The sequence below is a fragment of the Schistocerca piceifrons genome, chromosome 8 (assembly GCF_021461385.2).
Source record: "Schistocerca piceifrons isolate TAMUIC-IGC-003096 chromosome 8, iqSchPice1.1, whole genome shotgun sequence".
Taxonomy (NCBI): Eukaryota; Metazoa; Arthropoda; class Insecta; order Orthoptera; family Acrididae; genus Schistocerca; species Schistocerca piceifrons.
Genome location: NC_060145.1, coordinates 21,642,616 through 21,661,496, shown reverse-complemented (window position 1 = coordinate 21,661,496; position 18,881 = coordinate 21,642,616). Strand labels below are relative to the sequence as shown.

Genomic DNA, 18,881 nt, shown 5'->3' with positions numbered 1-18,881 from the left:
TTCCTAAGAGATAGAACTCCACATGTTATGGTTAACAGGAGGAGTTAAGCAAATGTAAAGGTAATTTCCCAAGTACCCCAACGGAGATTTATACGACCATTAACTCCATCTGAACAGACCTCAAAAGGCACAGTGGTACTGACCAACTGAATTGCCATCCTCAGCCAATAGGCATCACTAGATGCGGGTATTGAGGAGCAGGTGGTCAGCACACTGTCTTCTGGCCACTGTCAGTTTTCGCAACTGGAGCTGCCACTTCTCTGTCACATAGCTCCTCAAATGGCCTCACAAGAGCTTCGTGCACCCTGCTTACCAACAGTGCTCAGTAGATCTGGACAGTCACCTGTCCAAGTGCTAGCCGAGCCCAACAGCACTTTAGAGGTCTGATGGGAAGTGGTGTTACCACTGTGACAAGGATACCGGCATAGTCTTTATTGTTTACAGTAAACACCGATGAGGCAAAACAATATGCGCACTGCTCGCCGTAAAACCGAATGCCCCCTGTAGCTGTTGCCAGCTTGTGACATGGTAAGGAATGTATGTAAGTGGAGAATAGACAAACAGGGAATAATTCCAGTGATTACGTAGCTCACAAATGGGGAAATAAATTGACATAGTGACTTTAAAAAAGGGCAGATTGTTACGGCCTGGCAGCTAGGAATGAGCCATTCAGAAATGATGAAGCTGCTTGGCAGTTTGCTTGCTACTGTCATGATCATCAACAGAAAGTGACTAAATGACAGTGAAACCACTAGCGGGCAGTGTGGTGTTGGACAACCAAACCTCATCACACAAGCGTTTTGGAACACACCGTTCAGTGCACATTGTTGAACATGGTGCTCCACAGCAGGGGTCAGCAATATTGCAACATGGATCAATGCAAATGCGTCATGTGGTTAGATTAATCACATTTCTTGTTACGTCAGGTAGATGATCATACCTGATATGCCATAAACCATGTGAACAGCTGCTTAAATATTGCACTGTACTGTAGATGCATACTGTTGGCAGAACAAGTCAGTGAAGGAAAATTTGGGGAAAAAATTCATGTAAAGACAAACTTTTGTTCAGTGTTAGGGAGGAATGCCATGAACAACATACTGAAAATCCTGATCAGTGGGGTTGAGTGGGCATTTAAAGGCCACTTTTTATGTTTTTCATTAATAATTTGAAAACCATGGCTTCTAGCAAAAATGTTTCCCTGTAAAAAGTTAATCTATATTCAAACTGATACAAAGTATGAGTTACCCATTTTTCTCTAGGGCTAACAGCTTTCATATTGCAGGGCATAGGGAAATTACAGACTATTAAAAATATTGTCGCAGAAGAAGCTGAGTAGCACCGTGGTGTAGTGATTATTATACTAAACTGTTGCATGGAGGGTCGTGAGTTCAAAACTCACCTGGACTGTACAATTTTAATTTCTATATTCGGTTCGAGTACATTCTAGAAGTATCCACAAATGTCAAGATCCAGGAATGTTCTGTAGCTGCATATATACTTTATGTGTTATGGCCAGAGGCAGTTTGCTCCGCACTCTTGTATGTGCAACTGCTGAATGAACCTTTGTTAAGTGAAGTTAGTGTTTGTCATTCAGCTAATTACACCTTCTTCTACATGACAATATAATTTTAATGGTACAGAATTAACGTTTATCCTTAAATGAAGTGAGTTAAAAAAAAAACAAATACTACATGTATGTACTACATCTAAGTGCAACAGAGCCTTATTAAGGGATTAATTGTGTTCCAGGGTGTGGAGGATGTGTGGGGTAGAAATGCAAGGGGTGGTAGGTCACTGGATTGTATTCTTGAACATCCCTTAAAGCGCAACCACTTAAACAAGTCACTTAAAATTATATTCAGTTTTTAATTCTTGATGTTAATGATGTGGGAGTATGTGTTTAAACCACCTGCAAATTAAATCCTGACTTGCCTTAATACTCAGGTTATCTTTATCATAGTTAATGAATTTCTACAGAAATGATGTAGCCAAAACATGATATGTTGTTGTTGTTGTTGTTGTTGTTGTTGTTGTGGTCTTAGTCCTGAGACTGGTTTGATGCAGCTCTCCATGCTACTCTATCCTATGCAAGCTGCTTCATCTCCCAGTACCTACTTCAGCCTACATCCTTCTGAATCTGCATAGTGTATTCATCTCTTGGTCTCCCTCTACAATTTTTACCCTCCACGCTGCCCTCTAATGCTAAATTTGTGATCCCTCGATGTCTCAGAACATGTCCTATCAACCGATCCCTTCTTCTAGTCAAGTTGTGCCACAAGCTACTCTTCTCGCCAATTCTATTCAATACCTCCTCATTAGTTATGTGATCTACCCATCTTATCTTCAGCATTCTTCTGTAGCACCATATTTCAAAAGCTTCTATTCTCTTCTTGTCTAAACTATTTAGCATCCATGTTTCACTTCCATACATGGCTACACTCCATACAAATACTTTCAGAAACGACTTCCTGACACTTAAATCTATACTCGATGTTAACAAATTTTTCTTCTTCAGAAGCGGTTTCCTTGCCATTGCCAGTCTACATTTTATATCCTCTTTGCTTCGACCATCATCAGTTACTTTGCTCCCCAAATAGCAAAACTCCTTTACTACTTTCAGTGTCCCATTTCCTAAGCTAATTCCCTCAGCATCACCCGAGTTAACTCGACTACATTCCATTATCCTCATTTTGCTTTTGTTGATGTTCATCTTATACCCTCCTTTCAAGACAATGTCCATTCCATTCAACTGCTCTTCCAAGTCCTTTGCTGTCTCTGACAGAATTACAATGTCATCGGTGAACCTCAAAGTTTTTATTTCTTCTCCATGGATTTTAATACCTACTCTGAATTTTTCTTTTGTTTCCTTTACTGCTTGCTCAATACACAGATTGAATAACATCAGGGAGAGGCTACAACCCTGTCTCACTCCCTTCCCAACCATTGCTTCCCTTTCATGCCCCTCGACTCTTATAACTGCCATCTGGTTTCTGTACAAATTGTAAATAGCCTTTCGCTCCCTGTAGTTTACCCCTGCCTCCTTCAGAATTTGAAAAAGAGTATTCCAATCAACATTGTCAAAAGCCTTCTCTAAGTCTACAAATGCTAGAAACGTAGGTTTGCCATTCCTTAATCTTTCTTCTAAGATAAGTCGTAGGGTCAGTATTGCCTCACGTGTTCTACGGAATCCAAACTGATCTTCCCCGAGGTCGGCTTCTATCAGTTTTTCCATTTGTCTGTAAAGAATTCACGTTAGTATTTTGCAGCTGTGACTGCTTGAAGTCTGAGGGTATTTTGCCTGTCTCATACATCTTGCTCACCAGATGGTAGAGTTTTGTCAGGACTGCCTCTCCCAAGGCCGTCAGTAGTTCTAATGCAATGTTGTCTACTCCCGGGGCCTTGTTTCGACTCAGGCCTTTCAGTGCTCTGTCAAACTCTTCACGCAGTATCGTATCTCCCATTTCATCTTCATCTACATCCTCTTCCATTTCCATAATATTGTCCTCAAGTACATCGCCCTTGTATAGACCCTCTATATACTCCTTCCACCTTTCTGCTTTCCCTTCTTTGCTTAGAATTGGTTTTCCATCAAAGCTCTTAATATTCATGCAAGTGGTTCTCCTTTCTCCAAAGGTCTCTCTAATTTTCCTGTAGGCAGTGTCTATCTTACCCCTAGTGAGATAAGCCTTTACATCCTTACATTTGTCCTCTAGCCATCCCTGCTTAGCCATTTTGCACTTCCTGACGATATCATTTTTGAGACGTTTGTCTTCCTTTTTGCCTGTTTCATTTACTGCATTTTTATATTTTCTCCTTTCATCAATTAAATTCAATATTTCTTCTGTTACCCAAGGGTTTCTACTAGCCCTCTTCTTTCTACCTATTTTATCCTCTGCTGCCTTCACTATTCCATCCCTCAAAGCTACCCATTCTTCTTCTAGTGTATTTCTTTCCCCCATTCCTGTCAATTGTCCCCTTATGCTCTCCCTGAAACTCTGTACAACCTCTGGTTTAGTCAGTTTATCCAGGTCCCATCTCCTTAAATTCCCACCTTTTTGCAGTTTCTTCAGTTTTAATCTACAGTTCATCTGATACCTTTTAGTATCTCCAGGGTTCTTCCATGTATACAACCTTCTTTCATGATTCTTGAACCAAGTGTTAGCTATGATTAAGTTATGCTCTGCACAAAATTCTACCAGGCGGCCTCCTCTTTCCTTTCTTGGCCCCAATCCATATTCACCTACTATGTTTTCTTCTCTTATTTTCTTATAAAGTTATTTACTTGCATAAAATGTATGTCACACTGAGTTTGTCAAATTGTACCAATGACAATAATTTTGGAGGTTGCAGCCTCTCCTTATATAGGTCTTACCAATCAGAATTTAATTGTTTACATTGTTTAAAACCTAAACTTCTTGATTTCAATTAACAGTTGCAGAGTTTTGTGAGTAAATTACAGAATTTATGTTAACAAAACTGGATAAAAATTACAGGATAACAAATAGTTTGAAATAAAAAATTTAACATAGCCGAAACACAGAAAATAAGGTTTCACAATACTACATACTTTAGAAGATAGAATAACATTTTAATTACAATTTGGATTTTGTTGCTAACATGTTTCCTAGGTCTTTTCACAAAACTGAATGGATATACCTAATGTGTTTCAGTGCAGGAATGTTATACATGTGTGTTTCAGTATTTGTATAAGTTCATCGAATGTACAGGGTTATTACAAATGATTGAAGCGATTTCATAGCTCTACAATAACTTTATTATTTGAGATATTTTCACTGCACAGACATACAAAAACTCAAAAAGTTCTTTTAGGCATTCACAAATGTTCGATATGTGCCCCATTAGTGATTTGGCAGACATCAAGCCGATAATCAAGTTCCTCCCACACTCGGCGCAGCATGTCCCCGTCAATGAGTTCGAAAGCATCGTTGATGCGAGCTCGCAGTTCCGCCACGTTTCTTGGTAGAGGGGGTTTAAACACTGAATCTTTCACATAACCCCACAGAAAGAAATTGCATGGGGTTAAGTCGGGAGAGCGTGGAGGCCATGACATGAATTGTTGATTATGATCTCCACCACGACCGATCCATCGGTTTTCCAATCTCCTGTTTAAGAAATGCTTCTGCTTTAGCCTTTTCCATAAGATTTTCCAAACCATCGGCTGTGGTACGTTTAGCTCCCTGCTTGCTTTATTCGTCGACTTCCGCGGCTACGCGTGAAACTTGCCCACACGCGTTCAACCGTTTCTTCGCTCACTGCAGGCCGACCCGTTGATTTCCCCTTACAGAGGCATCCAGAAGCTTTAAACTGCGCATACCATTGCCGAATGCAGTTAGCAGTTGGTGGATCTTTGTTGAACTTCGTCCTGAAGTGTTGTTGCACTGTTATGACTGACTGATGTGAGTGCATTTCAAGCACGACATACGCTTTCTCGGCTCCTGTCGCCATTATGTCTCACTGCGCTCTCGAGCGCTCTGGCAGCAGAAACCTGAAGTGTGGCTTCAGCTGAACAAAACTTTATGAGTTTTTCTACGTATCTGTAGTGTGTCGTGACCATATGTCAATGAATGGAGCTACAGTGAATTTATGAAATCGCTTCAATCATTTGTAATAGCCCTGTACTTGTGGATAAAATATAAGTTTCATTACATTTTGATTAAAAATCTCATTATTACAGTTAAAGTATGCAAACAAAGTTGAACCAACCAGTTATCACAGTTACAATACGTGTTCACTGAATTTACCTACTTCGCATATGCATCACTACTTATTATTGGGTTCTTGGGATCAGTCAGGTAATGCTCTCTGCATTATGTGTTATCCAATTCTTTTAGATTTCAACCCTCCCCCCCCCCCCCCTTTCATACTTCTGCAAACTGAAGATTGACCAGTGACCCACTATTTACCTCACTATGTCACAAGAAGCAATTACAGGGTGTTTCACAAAGTTATACCAAAATGGCACAGCATAGTTTATTAACCAATAGCTGTGCATCACACGGACTTGCCAGATGGGCGTTTATTTTCCATAAAGTGCACTAACACTAGTCTAGCTTATAGGGATTTATGGAGATTCTGTCTGCATGTGTTACTTGTGTTGGTATTATTGGTAATTTAAATCAGCATTAGGTGTTTTTAGCACACTTTGCGAAAAATGACACCCTCCAGGCATGTATGCATGCATGTTGGGTTGCTAGTGATTCATAACGGGTGTGGAGTTTGAGTACAACTTTGTGAAACACCCTGTAGTTGCTTCTTGTGACGTAGTGAGATAGATAGAGTAGGGAATTACCACTCATCTTCAATTTGCAGAACTATCAATAAGGGAAGTTCATGAACATAATCCAGCGACCTACCATCCCTTATGTTCCTCCCCATACACCCTCCCCAGCCTGTTACACACCCAGAACACAATTTATGCCTTAATATGGCTCTACTGCACATAGACATGGTACACACATTTAATGTGTGTTCCTAACATACTTGCTTTAAAGATAAACATTAATTTTGTACTGTTCAAACAATATTTTTAATAATCTTCTGATTTTTCCATACCCTGCAATGCAGAAACTATTGTCCTAGAGAAAAAATTAACCAGACCTTTTTAGTGTGAAATTTAATGTAGTTTAATTTTATACTTGGAAACATTTTTGCAAGAAGCTGCAGTTTTTGAGTTATTCCAGAAAAACACAAAAAATTGACCTTTAAGTGCTCTCCCCACACCCACTCCAATGCTTACACTCCATCAGTCAGAATTGTTAGTATGCTGTTCCCTTCTGGGAAAAAAAAAATAAATAAATAAATAAAAAATAAAAAAATAAAAAATCCCTGGTCAACTTTATTTGGTCTTCATTGACTGGGCTAATTAAGATAAGGGGGCATTCACCTGGACTTCCATGGAACCTGTGGTAGTAACTGAAGGTATCATGACATTTGGACTGCATGAACATTATTATGGGCCATTTGCATCCCTTTATGCTTGATGTCTTCCAGATGGTGATGGCATCTTTCCACAGGGCAGCTGTCTGTTTTACAAGGCCAAAACAGTATTACAGTGGTTTCAGGAGTATGAGAGAACTGATGTGGATGTCTTATGTACCAAATTTGACAGATCTAAACTGGATGGAACACTTCTGGGATGCTATCGGACACTACCTTTGCACCCACGAATCACCAACCTCTAATTTATGGAAATTGTGCGACCTGCCCAAAGACATATGCTGTCTTATGTCTCTGAAAACCTTAACTCTGCGCCATGCAGAATAGCTACTGCACTGTGTTGGGTCAACATGCAATTAAGCTGGCATCCATAATGTTTTGATTCATCAGAGTATATAAATGATCTAATGGATAATGTTTCAAAGTCTGAGAGGCTTTTTGCAGAAGATACTGTTGTCCACAGGAAGATTTCAATGCTAGAAGACTAGTGACATGCAGGAAGACTTGCTGGGAACTAACACAATTATCTTTCTTCAGTTTGTCCTCTCAGTTAAATCCTAGTGTTAGTACTGTCTCATGTTTTCCTACATTTACCTGGAGCTTCCCTAAAACAGCTATAAATAATGTGTATCAGGATTTTTCCTGCCAGTAAAGCTCAGATTGTTTCAAAATAGGGAAAGGAATTGGCCAAATCACAGAAAATCTGAATCAGGATAGTTGCACGCAGATATGAATTGTCATGCTCCCAAACTGGATTACAAATGCTAGTGTACACACCCACAATACAAGAAGGAGGAATGAAGTACGGAGCATACCCCACCGACTGGCATCAGTCTACTAAGAAGTCTGCCCAAAAACCTGCAAGATAGTGTACTTCACAATGACTTTCCAAAGAAACTTAAAGACTATCTCATTGAAAAAGAGTTTTACAGTGTTGCAGAATACTTATGCCATTAAATTTGTATATATTGTTATTCATTAACAGTGCTGTAAAAATGTAAGCTAAAGGTGTAGAAAAATAAGTGATAATGAATGTTAATACTTTGACATGTCCTATATTACATGTACATTTACTGTACACAATGTAATCTTACAGGATCAAATAAATTCAATTCAATTCAATTCAGTTCAAATGCGAGTCCAGTGTGCTAACACTGTGTCACCTCACTCGGTGGTTAGTAATGATTGCATTTACGATCAACTATGAAATTCACAACAATACAATATGATTCAGATAATAATTTTATATTTTGGTGCAAAAGCATGTAATAGGTTGGACAGTTGACAATTGGCAGGAAATTTAAAATCCTCTGATATTCAAAAACAAGATAAAAGAAAAGATACCTTACTCACCACTCCTCCTACAATTTATCAGAATATTTTGACTCATGCAGTAAAATCTAATGTTTGTATTAAACACCATTTAACTATGCTAGTATGTGGACAGCTGACAGCATACTTGTAGGCCAAAAATTACCTAAATGTTTTATTTGAAGTATGAGTTTAAAAAAAAAAGCAGCTGAGTAATATAAGAAGAGGAGCAGCTTTTCTCCTAATACATGTACATATATGAGTACCTAAAGTAATCTAGAAGTAAGCACTATGATTATCAATGTGAGTAGATTATCACTAGTCATCATTTGTAGTTGGTGCACTTTATAGAAGTAGCTAGCTTCTATCTGTTAATAAATAATTTGAGTCATTCCACATCCTTAAAGGCTCTTCTTCATGAAGGAATTTGTGGCACACACTGCATGAATAAATGAACAGATTAAGCTTCTAAGCAGTGCTTCTCTTCTGTTAAGGTGTCTCTTGACTTTTTCTACATTCCTGAAGCTTCTCCTTCTTGATGACATCTATGGTATATGATAAATGAATAAAAAGGATTGTTGTGTCCTCTTTAACATCTGATTTAGTAAATCTTATGACTGCCAGTCAAGTGTCCAACTATATTTTCACGTATTTTTGGCTGTTGTTGAAACCGATTTGTTGACATTAGTAGGAAATTATTTAAATTCATTTGTCCTACAACTACTGTCATCAGTGAGCTGTACATCACTCATGCCTAATAATGCTATAAAGTGCCTCTGCTTTAACAAGTTTGTTTGATAATCTATAACTAACAAACTGTATCGTTATAGATCCCACTGATGACGCCTTAGAACAGGAGAAGGCGAAATGCGTATGGGATAACTAAAGTAACTAGCAGCAGGACAGGCAGTTTTATTTACAAAACAAGTATCCCTCTGCTTTCTTATTCAAATTTTGAACTTTTTTTTGGTACACAGTACAGTACATGATTTTTTTTCTTTAAATGACTATGAAAACAATTTTCCAGTATTTCTTGTAATACACCTTTAAATAATGGTTAGAGCTGGTCCTCTGAATTAAATAAAGCTGTCCCTCATAGTGCAAGATACTTTTATCCATGCCACTAGGTTTGTGCTTAAGCTCGTAGCATTTTTATTTTGCACATTGGTATTCTGGTTGCAACGGGTTTATTTATCAATTAGTCATTTTTTATTTGTAGTTCATTGTTGCTAAATGAGTTAACATGTTTTGTCATTTGCAGATAGTGAGTGGAGCTGTGTTCACTAGAAAATGAGTTCTTTGCTCCAAAACCACGTTATTTCTACAGTCGCAGAATCAAAAAGTTATCCCAACTCTGGCAGACAGTTGTAAATAGTGAAGGAGAATCTATTATTGATGGTGAAAGTCTCTGTTATGTTTATCTAAACTTAAGGGACAATGCTACGAACTTATGCACCAGCCCAATATTAACCTCCATTTCTCTTGATTTCCAATACGTTGTATTATTCACATGTTCTCTCTACTGACTGATAAAATTTAAGATATCCTCTACCCTCATTAACGTTTTTATGTTTCTAGCACCATGGTTCCAGTGCAGAATTCGAAGACTTGTTCAAATAATATTCAGTAATATTTAAAGTTACTGGAAGGTAACAAATAATACAATGAATTAATGGAAAATCCAGGATGGAAAGTAATACTATTATGAAAATTATAGTTGCTACTCACCATATAGCAGGGATGCTGAGTAACAGATAGGCACAACAAAAGACTGTCACAAAATGAGCTTTTTGCCAACAAGGCCTTTGTCAAAAAAAGGACAAAACACACACACACACACACACACACACACGAGCATAGTCTCTGGCAGCTGAAGCCAACAGTCTTTTCTTGTGCCTATCTGCAACTCAGCACCTCCGCTAAACAGTGAGTAGCAACTACACTTTTCATATAATGTAATGAAATGTTTTTAGAGCCTATTTTTTATGCAATTAAATTCTCTTCTGATCAAATCAACACTAGTTTAAAATCAAACATTAAAAAGCTTCAGTACAGTATTCTTGCATCCACCAGGCATGGTCTGCACATCAACAGGACTTGGAAAGGGAGGTTGGTGAACTTAATTAGAGAGATTAGAGCAGAGCCACATATGGTCAAAATACCTCCTGGCTTGGGTACAAGGACTAGACTTTTTTAGGATAAACCACAGCAATGGTCTCCCTGCCCTTACAAGTATCTCAACCGGTTTAGAGATTTCACCATAAGGTGCACAGAAGGTAGAATGTACCACACAAACACCACAGAAATTTGTCCAGAATTCTCTATTCTTCATCAAAATGTGCAGTCCAGTAGAAGTAAAGTACACCAGCTTGGATTTGATTACAGTTTTTCAAAAGCATGGTGGTATGATTTACAGAGAATTGGTGTCGATATGATGATTTACACCATATTGTGCTATTGTCATATGAATGTGCAATTTGCTACTGTAGAACTACCTTATAGGGTGGGGGTCAAGTATTTGTTTCCGGGGTGGCACATATTTTAAAGCTAGAGATGATTTGATTGGTTAGTGTAGATAAACATTTTGAATTGGCAGCTGTTGAACTAACAAAGCTAGACATCTTTGAATAGCTAATTATCCTGTGTGTGTACTGCTCACCTGGTGGTATTGTACAAACTTTCATTAATGAATTAACTGATATCTTGGAAACAGTTTCAGCCCCCAAACTAACATCATAATGTGTGAAGACATAGATATTAATGCAGGGATTGAGAATGAAATTAGTAATAACTTCCTCAACTTTTTTGGGCACTTTTGGTGAGACCGAAATAATAAACACTGCTACCAGGGTATCAACAAGTTCAGCATCAGCCTTAAGCCATGCACTTACACGTACTGACAGGGAGAACTGTGAAATATTTGTAAGAGATCTTAGCCTTTGTGATAATTACTGTCAGAAAATAAAGCCAAACACTTGCTTTGAGCAGCCCACAGAACTGCTCACCTGCAGGAGGACCTTCTCAGAATATAAAACACATTTATTTATTTATTTATTCATCCATCCAAGAATAATCTCACAATGATGTAGGATTTTTCAAAGTAATACAATGCCAATCAAAGGGCCAAGATATAACACAGCATACAGAACATGCTTTAAGAGGATAGGTGGTGGTCAGCCATGGCCCTGGTTTAGGAATCATCCTCGCATTTGACTTACGGTAGTGATCCAAGAAAACCACAAAAACCCAAATCAGGATAGCCAGACAGAGCAGCTCCATCCTCTCTAAGATGAGGTCAGTGTCCCAACAGCTGCACTGCTTCAGTTGGTATTCTTCAATGAATAACGTTTCTTCATTTACAAACAAATTGTTTCATGTAACTTGCAATATTAAACATGGTTCTTTTCCTCCACTGCCCACACACTGAGGAAACATGCTGATGACTCCTAGACTTTTTTGGCACACACTGTTCATTTTTGGGGAGACAGTTCTGAAAGTATCCACTTCCACAGTGGCAGCTAAGGAGAATAAATGGATAAATGTAGATATTAGAAAGTCCTCCTGGACACTTAAATTTCTCAGTTATTAATAAAACCACTACAGCAATCCACAATTCCCAGACTATTATCACAGGCATAAAAATATACTGGAGGGTATTGCTTGCTGTAGAAAAATATTTCCGTGACAAACTAATATATAATGCAGAAAATAAAAGCAAAGGAGTGTGGCAAGTCATAAAAGGCAGACAGAAGTATAACAACATACAAATTAAAGATGGGGATAGAATAACAAAAAATCCTCGGTAATTAGCTGACTTCTCTGGAACTGTGAAGAAGATACAGAAAAATCTTCCTAAAACACATGTGGTACCCACAATAACTTACACAGCAAGCACAATGATGGTGTTTCCTATAACATAGCTTGGAGTAAGGAAAACAATACTGAAATTAAAAAAATAAGAAGTCAGCAGGCATGGATGAGGTGCCAGTCTGTTTTCAAAGGGTGCATCGAAAGCATACGAGTCCCTTTAACAAACATACTAAATGAGTCCTTTAATTAAGGTATTTTTCCAGAGGACGTACAGCATGCACAGGTTGTGCCTTCACAAAAGAAAGGTAAAGTGGAAAATATTGAAAACTAAAACCTAGTTTCACTACTGTCCTCATTCCCAGGAACAACTGGATCAATCATGAAAGACAGACTAATGATACTTTATAAATGTGTGGTGTCTGTTCCTTCCCCCTTCCATTTCCATACAGACTAATGAGTTAAATAAATATAGACTTTTCAATGAAGCGAAGTTTGGTTTCCAAATAAGAATGAGTACAATATCGACCATTACAGATGCTACAAAAGTGGCAGATTTTACAAATGTGGCATCTTGACACGGATGACTGCTTTGCAAGTATATTCCTACACTTTTTCAAAGCTTTTAACACTGTTGACCATAAATTACTACTACCAAACAAGCAGCAAGCATTACATGTAAAAGTAATAATGAACGAGTGGTACCAGTCTTACCCAGAAAACAGGAAGCAAGGGGAAGAGGTAGTTCACACATCTGTGGATGATAAATTTTTAACATAGCATTTGTCAGACAAGAAACATATAAATATGGGTGTTCCTCATGGTAGTGTATTGGGCTCTGTTCTGTTCTTACTATAAATCAATGACTTTCCAGTCCAGTATAAGACAAGGAGAAAAATTTCTCTTTCCTGGTGACAGCACCATCACAGTCACAGATTTTTTAAAAACCACAAGAGTTCCTATTACAGAAAGCAAATGAAACCCTCAAGGATGGGGCAGGATGTAATGAATTAACATTGGATGTGCAGGAAACAAGCAGTACACACTTCAGCATAAAGAGAGGAAACAACTGTTGCATTTAGCATAGATGAAAAACCTATAGATTGTATAATAAACACAAAGTTTTTAGGGGCGAATATTGATTGTCAATTAAAATTAAAATGGAATGAACAAACAAAAATACTGGCAAGAAAATGTCATCTACAAGTTATGCTCTTAGCGTTTTATCATCAGTAATCTTGTGGTGTCATATCATTTCATAGGTATGGGACTCTTTTCTGCAAATGGAAGGCACACAACATGGACACAATTTTTAAACTGCAGAAAAGGACCAAAAGAATAATAAGTAGGAGTGGTAGCAGGGCTAATTGTAAAGAGATATTTAAAACAACTGGGCATCCTTACTGCATCAGGTGAGTACACATCTACCCACAACTACCAATCTGTGGTGCACAGCAGAGAAAATATTACTAAATACTTCATTAACAGTTCTATACATAATCACAGAACAACAGTCAACCTGCAGTTACACTTATCCATGAAAAAAAGCAGTATATCAGGTGATCTCTCTCCCCCCCCCCCCCCCCCATGAACCATGGACCTTGCCGTTGGTGGGGAGGCTTGCGTGCCTCAGTAATACAGATAGCTGTACCGTAGGTGCAACCACAACGGAGGGGCATCTGTTGAGAGGCCAGACAAACGTGTGGTTCCCGAAGAGGGGCAGCAGCCTTTTCAGTAGTTGCAAGGGCAACAGTCTGGATGATTGACTGATCTGGCCTTGTAACACTAACCAAAACGGCCTTGCTGTGCTGGTACTGTGAACGGCTGAAAGCAAGGGGAAACTATGGCCGTAATTTTTCCCGAGGGCATGCAGCTTTACTGTATGATTAAATAATGATGGCGTCCTCTTGAGTAAAATATTCCGGAGGTAAACTAGTCCCCCATTCGGATCTCCGGGAGGGGACTACTCAAGAGGATGTCGTTAAAAGGAGAAAGAAAACTGGCGTTCTATGGATCGGACCATGGAATGTCAGATCCCTTAATCGGGCAGGAAGTTTAGAAAATTTAAAAAGGGAAATGGATAGGTTAAAGTTAGATATAGTGGGAATTAGTGAGTTCGGTGGCAGGAGGAACAAGACTTCTGGTCAGGTGACTACAGGGTTATAAACACAAAGCCAAATAGAGGTAACGCAGGAGTAGGTTTAATAATGAATAGGAAAATAGGAATGCGGGTAAGCTACTACAAACAGCATAGTGAACGCATTATTGTGGCCAAGATAGATACAAAGCCCACGCCTACTACAGTAGTACAAGTTTATATGCCAACTAGCTCTGCAGATGATGAAGAAATTGAAGAAATGTATGATGAAATAAAAGAAATTATTTAGATAGTGAAGGGTGACGAAAATTTAATAGTCATGGGTGACTGGAATTCGGTAGTAGGAAAAGGGAGAAAAGGAAACGTAGTATGTGAATATGGATTGGTGTTAAGAAATGAAAGAGGAAGCCGCCTGGTAGAATTTTGCACAAAGCACAACTTAATCATAGCTAACGCTTGGTTCAAGAATCATAAAAGAAGGCTGTATACATGGAAGAAGCCTGGAGATACTGACAGGTTTCAGATAGATTATATAATGGTAAGACAGAGATTTAGGAACCAGGTTTTAAATTGTAAGACATTTCCAGGGGCAGATGTGGACTCTGGCCACATCTATTGGTTATGACCTGTAGATTAAAACTGAAGAAACTGCAAAAAGATGGGAATTTAAGGAGATGGGACCTGGATAAACTGACTAAACCAGAGGTTGTACAGAGTTTCAGGGAGAGCATAAGGGAACAATTGACAGGAATGGGGGAAAGAAATGCAATAGAAGAAGAATGGGTAGCTTTGAGGGATGAAGTAGTGAAGGCAGCTGAGGATCAAGTAGGTAAAAAGACGAGGGCTAGTAGAAATCCTTGGGTAACAGAAGAAATATTGAATTTAAATGATGAAAGGAGAAAATATAAAAATGCAGTAAATGAAGCAGGCAAAAGGGAATACAAACGACTCAAAAATGAGATCGACAGGAAGTGCAAAATGGCTAAGCAGGGATGGCTAGAGGACAAATGTAAGGATGTAGAGGCTTATCTCACTAGGGGTAAGATAGACACTGCCTACAGGAAAATTAGAGAGACCTTTGGAGAAAGGAGAACCACTTGCATGAATATTAAGAGCTTTGATGGAAAACCAATTCTAAGCAAAGAAGGGAAAGCAGAAAGGTGGAAGGAGTATATAGAGGGTCTATACAAGGGCGATGTACTTGAGGACAATATTATGGAAATGGAAGAGGATGTAGATGAAGATGAAATGGGAGATACGATACTGCGTGAAGAGTTTGACAGAGCACTGAAAGACCTGAGTCGAAACAAGGCCCCCGGAGTAGGCAACATTCCATTGGAACTACTGACGGCCTTGGGAGAGCCAGTCCTGACAAAATTCTACCATCTGGTGAGCAAGATGTATGAGACAGGCAAAATACCATCAGACTTCAAGAAGAATATAATAATTCCAATCCCAAAGAAAGCAGATGTTGAAAGATGTGAAAATTACTGAACTATCAGTTTAATAAGTCACAGCTGCAAAATACTAACGCGAATTCTTTACAGACGAATGGAAAAACTAGTAGAAGCCGACCTCGGGGAAGATCAGTTTGGATTCCGTAGAACACGTGAGGCAATACTGACCCTACGACTTATCTTAGAAGAAAGATTAAGGAAAGGCAAACCTATGTTTCTAGCATTTGTAGACTTAGAAAAGGCTTTTGACAATGTTGATTGGAATCCTCTTTTTCAAATTCTGAAGGAGGCTGGGGTAAAATACAGGGAGCGAAAGGCTATTTACAATTTGTACAGAAACCAGATGGCAGTTATACGAGTCGAGGGGCACGAAAGGGAAGCAGTGGTTGGGAAGGGAGTGAGGCAGGGTTGCTGTCTCTCCCCAATGTTATTCAATCTGTATATTGAGCAAGCAGTGAAGGAAACAAAAGAAAAATTCAGAGTAGGTATTAAATTCCATGGAGAAGAAATAAAAACTTTGAGGTTCGCTGATGACATTGTAATTCTGTCAGAGACAGCAAAGGACTTGGATGGAGTGTGTCTTGAAAGGAGGATATAAGATGAACATCAACAAAAGCAAAATGAGGATCATGGAATGTAGTTGAATTAAGTCGGGTGATGCTGAGGGAATTAGATTAAGAAATGAGACACTTAAAGTAGTAAAGGAGTTTGCTATTTGGGGAGCAAAATAACTGATGATGGTCAAAGTAGAGAGGATAGAAAATGTAGACTGGCAATAGCAAGGAAAGCGTTTCTGAAGAAGTGAAATTTGTTAACATCGAGTATAGATTTAAGTGTCAGGAAGTCATTTCTGAAAGTATTTGTATGGAGTGTAGCCATGTATGGAAGTGAAACATGGATGATAAATAGTTTGGACAAGAAGAGAATAGAAGCTTTTGAAATGTGGTGCTACAGAAGAATGCTGAAGATTAGATGGGTAGATCACATAACTAATGAGGAGGTACTGAATAGGATTGGGGAGAAGAGGAGTTTGTGGCACAAATTGACTAGAAGAAGGGATCGGTTGGTAGTACATGTTCTGAGGCGTCAAGGGATCACTAATTTAGTATTGGAGGGCAGTGTGGAGGGTATAATTTGTAGAGGGAGACCAAGAGATTAATACACTATGCAGATTCAGAAGGATGTAGGTTGCAGTAGGTACTGGGGCATGAAGAAGCTTGCACAGGTTAGAGTAGCATGGAGAGCTGCATCAAACCAGTCTCAGGACGACTGAAGACCACAACAACAACATCAGGTGATAAAACTGTAACACATTGCCAAAGGAAATATGTCTTTAAAAAGACAGCTAAACCATCCCTTATAAGTAATGAATACTACACAATTAAAGATTACTCACAGTATTGACACAATATTGGCAGGGTATAACTATAAAACCCTGTTGTATTTCAATACATGGCCAGTGTTTACTGCTTTTACAGAAAATAATGTGTCAAGATCCAAAGTACATTTTATAATAGCTTGGCATTCTCATGAGTTCAACATCTCAATCACTGTAGGGGGATGCTGACTCAGATCATCAGATGGACATAGGGAAGGATAGGATGACATACATGACACATAGTTGAATGTTTACGAGCCTGCAACCAGTTTTCAAACAGATTGGAGTTATTGCAAGGGGCACAGCTGCATCTTCATGGTCCAGAAGTCATCAGCGGGTGTCCTTAGTGTGCAGTGACGAACACCAAAATTATGTTTTATTTTATAAGTTATCTGACACACACAGTGTGTCAATCTAAGAACATTGCATCAACAGCAACCAACTGAATGAGGTGGTGCAGCTGCTAAGACGGGAGGATGGAGTTCACTCTGTCTGGCCATCCTGCTTTAGGTTTACTGTAGTTCTCCTAAAAACTTCACGTAAATGCTGGGATGATTCCTTCATAAAGGCCACAGCAATCCTTATGTCCTATCCTCATAATGCATACTTATGTAATCTGTGCATATATTTTAAACTACTGATTTTCATCGTTTTATCAGGTGAATCTTGGATGAATAAAAATAAAAAATAGTATTAGTACAGAGCTACATGTATGTCATTCAAGCATATAGTAGTTCTAAAATAACATACCATACATCAGATCTGGATTTTTAGCACGCAGCTGTTTGACAGCATCAGCTATGCCTTTAAGGAATGTTGGTGAGCCTGAGTATCCAGTCAATAAGTGAGAGTAATGATCAAGCCCATTGCTCGCCAAACCCTTCATCAACTGTGCTATAGACAAACGCAGTGATTAAACTCTAGAAAAAATGGTTATAAGTATTATTTTTCTCAATTTTCTCTGAGGTAACACTCACCCAGTTCGTCAGCATGTAGTACTTGTCCCGCACAAGATCCATAACCAGTATGGTTTGATAACTGTACAGAATTAATGGCATCGACTTCGAATCCAAGAACCTGGCGAAAAGAGTTAATATGTATTCATTTCTCAATGACGATAGCAAAATCTGTTAACACTGTTTATCCACATATTCAGCGGTAAGACATGTATAGTTTTTTCCAGATTTTGCAACAGTCAATCGTCATTGTGAAATTTGTTGCTCCTCATTTACCTGCAAAGGAAATGTAGCACTCTTGTTTCCTACGTATCCCGATACCACATGACTTTGTATGGAAAGAACCCTTGGTGATTTTCCCATGATTGCACTGTTTGTTAGCTTAATTCCTTATGCGAAACAGGAAAACGGGTAAACGAGTCTCTGTGCATCCACAACACTAGGGTTCTACCGTTTCGGAATGTTACGTCGACATAATTTTTTATCACGTGAATCAATTGAATTCAAGCCGTGCAGCAGACGCTTCTCTGTTTAGTGTTTACAATTGACTTATATAGTATGGATATGGAATCAATACAAGGGGCAAATTATGAAGAGGAATTATTTAATAATATCACTTTGCTGTCAGCTACAGTTAATGGATTGTTCAGTAAATTGTAGCGAGAAAGTGCATTTATCATTAAATAATCGTCAACGTCTCTCCCATTACTTTTGGTAGACGGAGCATAGACGTTGCAGAGATACCACCACTCCGCATTGTTTTCTGATTTCTTTGCGGAATGCAAAGGACTATGACGTATACCCGTTTTGTAAACAGTGAAGACGTGTTAGTTTGACGGTAAGTTGTGAAGGTGAATAAAAATGATAGAAGTATGATACTGAACGTTGTAAATTTGGTGTAAAATTAGTTTTAC

General features: G+C 38.6%; 1 protein-coding gene across 3 annotated transcripts in view; it reads right to left on the bottom strand.

Moving 5' to 3' along the window:
- LOC124711416 (pyridoxal kinase) overlaps positions 1-18,494 on the bottom strand; it is a 118,292-nt gene extending 99,798 nt beyond the window's left edge. For all 3 annotated transcript variants that reach the window (XM_047241477.1, XM_047241476.1, XM_047241478.1), the window contains exons 1-3: positions 18,244-18,494; positions 17,989-18,088; positions 17,762-17,905 (exon numbers count right to left, since the gene is read on the bottom strand). In XM_047241477.1, coding sequence (XP_047097433.1) covers positions 17,762-17,905; positions 17,989-18,088; positions 18,244-18,330 — 331 coding nt within the window. In that variant the 5' untranslated portion in view covers positions 18,331-18,494. The remainder of the gene's footprint in view (positions 1-17,761; positions 17,906-17,988; positions 18,089-18,243) is intronic.
- Between the last annotated feature and the right edge of the window lie 387 nt (positions 18,495-18,881).